This window comes from Pyxicephalus adspersus, chromosome 2 (assembly GCF_032062135.1).
Source record: "Pyxicephalus adspersus chromosome 2, UCB_Pads_2.0, whole genome shotgun sequence".
Lineage (NCBI taxonomy): Eukaryota > Metazoa > Chordata > Amphibia > Anura > Pyxicephalidae > Pyxicephalus > Pyxicephalus adspersus.
In genome coordinates, this window is record NC_092859.1 from 71,430,536 (window position 1) to 71,437,871 (window position 7,336).

At 42.0% G+C, this 7,336-nt stretch overlaps 1 protein-coding gene across 2 annotated transcripts in view; it reads left to right on the plus strand.

Annotated features, from left to right (window-relative positions):
- The first annotated feature begins 1,482 nt into the window (after positions 1 to 1,482).
- Positions 1,483 to 7,336, plus strand: part of PPARGC1B (PPARG coactivator 1 beta) — a 68,064-nt gene continuing 62,210 nt past the window's right edge. For both annotated transcript variants that reach the window (XM_072400976.1, XM_072400977.1), the window contains exon 1: positions 1,483 to 1,570. In XM_072400976.1, the coding sequence (XP_072257077.1) occupies positions 1,499 to 1,570 (72 nt within the window). In that variant the 5' untranslated portion in view covers positions 1,483 to 1,498. The remainder of the gene's footprint in view (positions 1,571 to 7,336) is intronic.

The following is a 7,336-nucleotide window of genomic DNA, read 5'->3' on the forward strand; positions in this document are numbered from 1 at the left end:
CATGAGTGATCAGAAGGGGAATACCGGTATGAATGGCACATGAGTGATCAGAAGGGGAAAACGGTATGAATGGCACATGAGTGTTCAGAAGGGGAATAATCTTTCAGAATCTTTTTTTTCTAGATTTTCCTCCTTTAAAATTGGGTGCGTCTTATATTCCCGAGCGTCTTATATGGCGAAAAATACGGTAGGTTTTAGGATGGCTTTAGAATTAAAACATGCTTTTATAGAATTTGGCTGTGCTGATGCTGGCCTGCCAGTGACCAATTTAGGACAAACCAGAGAGGATTCAACCAATAAACAAAATTGGTAAACAGCATGTAATAATAAGGAAATCAGTGCAGACAGGTGGTTGTGTAAAACAGATGATGCAGTGCTGTAGTACAACTTATAATGTGAAATGCTATGACCAAAATAACTAGAGTCAAAGAGCAAAGGCTGCAGCTTTACTACAAGAATGAGGATACTGTGAGACAATTAGGCCAGCAGCAAGACAATTAATCAGGGATATTAGGCCTTTCATTGCCTTTGCATGTTAGTGATGTAAAGCAGTTTGGGTGCACACTTTCTTTTTAAAAAACTGCAGCTTCAAGATCCCATGGTCTGAAAAAAATCAGCATTTTAGCATTGTGCACCCCTAATACAAGTTCTATCAATATAAAGAAAATCCCCAAAATACCACACCTGAAATAATGGGCTTGTAATACCTAAAAAAAAAAAACTATATACAATAAAAATGTATACGCCTAAATTAAATGAAAACTGCAAATACCACCTACGAAACCAATCCCCCTAACTTTTTTATTTTAAAGGGGAAAAAATAGTTTTCTATTGCCAAGGCAGAGGCTTATGATGGGGTCTGCAACCAATGACAGTAATTGGAGTAAAATGTGGAGTGCTATGGGAACATGTGGCATCTAAAATAACATTGGCAGCACCCACAGAGACAGCTTTGCCCTTCATTGCACATGTGTTCAGAATCATTGGTTGAGCCTGGCAGCTGGTATTTTCAGGACAGGTAAGTAATGACTCCTCAGAACACTTTTGCAAAGTTTCCCAGAACAGTTGCACCTGTGACAACATCAGTGCCACGTTACAGTGTTGTCAGATGTGCGCACATAAAGCTGGGTCTGGTATAGACTGATAAGTATCCTGTGTACAGAGCACATGGAGTGTAAGATGTGATCCTGGAAGAGGTTCTGCAGCAGCCGCGGCACCTTCCTATCCTTTGATATAGAGAGGCTGGATCCCATGTGACACTTGCCTACACGTGACGGTGACCCCCCGGTGAAGCTGCAATAGCACCCGCAGCGCTGACAATGTGGGACAAAGGTCTTGCAGAGAGCAGTTCGTAGCCCAGCCCCCTGTCATCGCGATCCACCAATCAGGAATCGTCGCTCCTCCCACCTTTCAGCCGGCGCCCCTCCCAGCCCCGAGCCGGCTCCCCGCCCCCTGTGTTCTCTCCTCGCTTAGGCTGGGGGAGCTGCACTCGCTGAAGATGGCGGACTGCAGCACACTGCTGGATGAAGATCTGGAGTCTTTCGTGTTCAACTACCTGACTGACAGCCCGGTAAGAGGCTCCATCCTGGGGATGAGATCAGAGGCTGCCTATGCTCAGTGCGGCATTCACTCATCACCTGGTGCTTTTTGTGCAATGACAGGTTTTGGGGGGTGCACCCCTTATCATCACACACACCCCATTTTCCTGGTGCAGATTTGCTGCTGTGCAGGATTGTGATGAGCACATGTTGGCCATGCAGCACTGCACTCTTGATCTCCCATTCAATGCATGCACCTCGTTTCCTTTTCTCATCGCTCACGTGTTTCCTTCCGATTTATGCCCGATCCCCCTAAATAGACCCCTTTATTGCAGCCTGCTCCCCGATCCCTGCAGCCCCCCAACTTCTTGCTGTACGCCATCTGATCGCGCACTTCAGCACCATTAGTGGTGGACTTTGGTGAAGTGTGATATCTCAGCCCGGGAACTTGCCACTTTCATTCATTCACCTGACACGTGGAGCCGGCAGTGTGTATGGGGCACCGATGGCCGGTATTGGGGTGCCATGGCAGCGTGCTCCATGCGGTGCAGGAGGGGGCGTGGAGCCGGCCTCTGCCTATCACAATGGTTTCGCAATCTCTGAGCGATCCATGTGACATTGTGTAAGATCGTGCGATCACCGGATCTGCCCAGATTGTCTGCATTATACCGATCACAGCCATATATTGATATCAGAGCCCTGCAGCCATTGCCATCCATGTGATGAGTAATCTAGACATGTGTACATTGCAGAGCTGTCTAAAGAGTGACAGCTGCCAGTGGTTGCTAGGGGCAACGCAGAAAACAGCCACTTCTAGGTTGTGTCCTTATGAGCCATCTATTGAAGCCTTAGTAGTGTGAGCGCTATCTTCCCATAGTGATCAGCAGCCTCCTGCAGATCTGTGTCAGTCCTGGGGTTGTGTAATTCTTTGTGAGCTGTCAGGGTTACATCACCTAGTGGTTATAAAACACATCCATCCCAGCCATGTGTGATCCTGGATCTCATTACTCATCTATTGACATGGGCCGCATCCCCCGCCTCATCACAGAGTGCAGCAGCTTGCTGGACCCTGACACCATAAGTTCTATCTGCACCCCCAGAATTCATAATGTTCCTCTAGAATCTGTTCAATTATGGGAAAACGACGATTGTGAGAATGGTGTTAGGTGCAGGCGTCAAGTGTGATCGAGGAGATAGGATGAGAAATTTCTGAATTTCAGAAGGTGTGAATACGGTGTCTTCCCTGGGTAGCATTAGCGCTGGTGAAATGACAATCCGTGGCTAATGCTCCATCCTGTACACAAGATGATTTGTGCGGCATTTACTTCATCCATTTATAGGCACATCCTTCCCCCATCACAAGTACAGGTGTGATTATATCTTAATGGAGCTGGAAGAGCCTGCAGATTATAATGTATGCCGGGAGAATAGTACAGGAAACACGATAAAGTATGATTTGATTGAAGCTTATTCTAATCTAGCACCATTACCTCTGCATAATAAAACCAAATGAATTAGAACGGCGCTTTCACAGGTATTGTCGTTATAGGAGGCCGCCAACAAATGCTCGCAATAGCGGTCAATGCATAAACATCCACGCTCATGCAGAGTATTAATCTGCGGGAAGAATAGAGATTGGCCGGGACATTTCATTCTGGCCAACTTTGTATCTAATAGACTTGGTGCTAGCAACTAGACATCAGATTATTTCCTGACTGTTATCACCCGGATCAGGCAACAATCTGCTTATCACAGCGGGAAGTCTTCTCTTAGGTGAACCCATGAAAATGAGAGATCTGCTGATAAGCCTCCAATGTTTTTGGCTGTCTTGGTGATTTAAATGAAATATCCATTTTTGGAAGAAAAAAAAATCTGCAAGCTGCTGTTGATTGGAAATGTTCTTCTATTAGATTATTATCTGATTATTATAAGGAATGATGGAGTTTGCCAAAACGGGAGGGGAGATCTGTTGGTTTACAAATCAAAGCCGTGATAGACCATTCAAAGATAATTGGAGTGTCCGGCCACTATGAGAAACAGAACATGGTGTTATTTTAGGTGTTAATGACGCTCCTGAATTGGGGCGTCGTGATGATTGCAGTTCTGTGTTTTCTTATGCAATATTACTTTTTGGTAACAGTGCCAGTTATTCTCTTTATGTTCCCTTGTAGGAACCAATATTCTAGGTAAATGTTTGATAATATGAGCAGTGCTTGTTTAATGCATTGATTTATTTCTAGAGATGTTTGAGTGGTTGTTTAGCAATAAAGCTATGGTGATAAGTAAACATAAGGAGTCCATTAAGGCACTTTACAATTATTACTGCTGATGACAAGGATAAAACAAATATATAATGTCTGGTTAGATGTTTTAGAGGTTCTGTTGTTAGTCTGTGGAGGCACCTATTACATTTAAATGAGCTTGTTGGAAACTCCATTCTAAGGCCATGGACATTATTAGGGAGCTATACCCCTTCCCCACTTTGGTGGCTGTAACAGCCTCCGGTCTTCTTTCAATGCTTTTCACAAAACGTTGGGTGTGTGTAAAACGTGTGTTCAGTGGGACTGGTAGATCTGGCTTGCGGTTTGTTCCAGTTCATCCCAGTGGTGTTCAGCTTGGTTGAATTAATGAGTCTCTGCGGGTCACTGGTGTTCCTTTTATAACACCCATATCAAACCATATATCTATGGAACTGGCCGTGTGCGCCCAACTCAGTCATTTGGCATTGTGTCCATATACTTTTGGACATTACTCAATACAACTGGGCACCATCTGCTCATGGATCCTTACTTAAGATGTTCCATTCCTAGCCTATCATTGCTTTCAGAGGTCACCATCTTTTTGCAGATTTAAACTCCATGGGCAAAAGTTGTTCATTACACAACAGTATGTAGTTTGTCTTTCTTGAGTATTCCCCATTAAAAGATAATAATAGATAATAATGATCAAAGGTCATAGGGTATATTGTTCAGTGATAAGACTAATTCTGGCATATGAAAGAAGAGGATTGGATTAGTGTACATAGGGCTATGGATGTGTTATATAGTATCCATGCACATGGAGGAGGTGCAGTACTACCCCTCTACTATGGTGCCACAAAGATTAGCACAAAGTGATATGATTGACACTATTCTGATAGTCTAATAACTATTGTCCAATTTAAATGCAATGTTTATTTAATAACTATTCTTATATGTGTTATAATTTACTTTGCCACTTTTCAGGGCCTTAAGGAGGTAGTTTATTGCTTTTTATTGTCTGACTGAGCCTCAAAGGCAAAAGAGATAAATTTAAGATTAAAAGTACAATGAGAAAAAATAGCAATTTGGTCAATTCTATGGTTACGTGACTAGTCCAAGAAGGATTACATAAAATATTAGCCAGCACTGATGGTGAACAAACAGTATTTGGCTGGTACTGAGCAGGTACAAATGTCACAAGACAACAGTGCTGAGCACGCTTTGCTTGCATTAGATGTCTATGTAGCCTCTGATGCAATGGCGTGTAAGGTTTCCTAAAGCAGTCACATGCTTTGCTGTTGTAAATTATAAATGGGAGGCGTTTACCGAGATTGCTGACGTCCTTTATTACTACCTAACCAGCCCCCTTCACTCCCACCCCCTCCCACATCCTCCTTACTATAGTCTCTGCTGGCTGAATGGAGGCGGCAGGCTGCTGGAGCAAAGTCTGCTTGGCTCATGTTATTCCATGAAGGACAGAAGGCAGCTCACAGAAGTGTTTCTCCTTCTCCCACTTGTACTTTGCACCATTCTTCATCTTCAATCAAGATTGTTTACTAAGGAGAACACAATGACATTTATTGTTGCTAATAAAAGCCAAGAAGAACTAATGAGAGTCACAAGATCTAATATGCATACAGTGAACAAAACTTACATTTTCAATCATCTGCAAAGAACAGTTCAGTGTGAAATTGCTGCGAAATTCATGTATTTACTGTGTATATAAACGTAAACCTAAAATATGTGTATTACATTGACTGAAACGTTTGTAGCCGGATGTAGCTTGGCATACAAAAGTTTGGCCCCCATGTCGCACACCCCTTACCCCCTTACAAGTTCCCTATAACAACCCCCTGCACCTTACATGTCAACCTCATCGCATTTATCAGGGGTGCTGAGTGCAGTAACGCATACCAACCTATACCTAATACATATTATTCTGTACGGCTATGGGGACACAGTGGGCTAATCTGTCTGATGGGGGTTACTATGCTTTAAACATTAACACTGTTGTTGCTAAATAGTCAGAAAGTGCAGATATGGGTAACTTAACCAAGGCTAAACAGTATCTCTGTCATCAGATGCCTGTTGGGATACATTTTAAAATAGTATCTAAAGTTACTTGGCTTCTACAGCTCTATATGTAACCTAATTACAGTACAATACGGTCTTGTCCGTGTCCTTGGGAATTGTGGTCAATTAAGTTAAATTCACCAATGCTGCTTACAACTTTCTCCTTCAGGAATTGGTGGGAAAAATACAAGTGTCATAAACTTGACATAGAGGCCTTGACTTGTAGCTAAGAATTTGCAGCTGTCCTTGTACCTAGTATTATGTGTGTTGAAGAGTTTGCCAATAAAACAAAAACTGTACTAGACCAATATCCAGTGGAAGTCTCTAGAAAAAAGAAATGCTTTGTAAAACGCTGCAAATCAACACGCCTCACTTCAATAGTATAACATGGTGGGGGAAACAAAATGGTAGAGGGTTCGTATGCTGCCTCATGGCCTGAAATATTTCATTTATTCAACTGAATTTTATATTTTATTAAGATATTCTACAGTGGGATGTCTTTTATTCCAAGGTCCAAGCAGGTTTGGTCTTGAACTTAGTGCTTCTGAAATGCAGTGGAAAGAAGCAGACTAACTGTGATGGCCTTAAATATTTAGGTCAACTAAAATACCTTTTTAAATTATTATTATTAAACAGGATTTATATAGCGCCAACATATTACGCAGCGCTGTACATTAAATAGGGATTGCAAATGACAGACTAGAACAGACAGTGACACAGGTGGAGAGGACCCTGCCCCGAAGAGCTTACAATCTAGTAGGTGGGGGAATTTACACACAATAGGATGGGAGGACCTTTTTAAATTTTGTAGATGTCTAATTGTAGGATTCAGAAAGAACTTTGCCAGGAAAAGAGTTCTATTAGTTGCAAAGTACTTTTTCAGTTGGTGATCTCGTTCATTTTAACCATCTATCCAATAAAAGATGTGAGAAAAAGTAAAGTATTTTGCTTGTGATTTTAGATTGTTTCTGTTATCATGACTATCAACCATACAAAAATTAAGACAGTTCTTGGGGTGGACCCTTTATTGCAAATGAAGGGTGCCAGACCCCTGCCCAACAACACACATTTCTTGACAGTTGTAAGAGGTAAAAAGCTGAAATCCTTCCAAAATGTATTCCAGTAGGAGTGAGGTCTTGCAGTGGTTTTTAAGCTTTATGCAATATGTGAGATTGCAAACACCCAGCTTAAGTAACAAGATCATACCCCTCCCTTTTCTTAGGGTGAGTCAACAAGAACACAGATAGAAATGAGATCATGGCACGGGGTGTGCAGTAGTCCTCATGTTTGTAAGCTGGCACCCTAAGACAAGAAATATTTGGGAGAATAATTAGTTGTGCTGAAAGATTTTTTTTTTTTATTAATTTGCTATTATTTTGGAGAGAAGCTGACACCTGTAATGAACCCCTGATATTTTCTTGGCCACATTGACGTAAACATTTATTTTCTGGTAAGATCACAAGATATAGATATATATGTTTCATA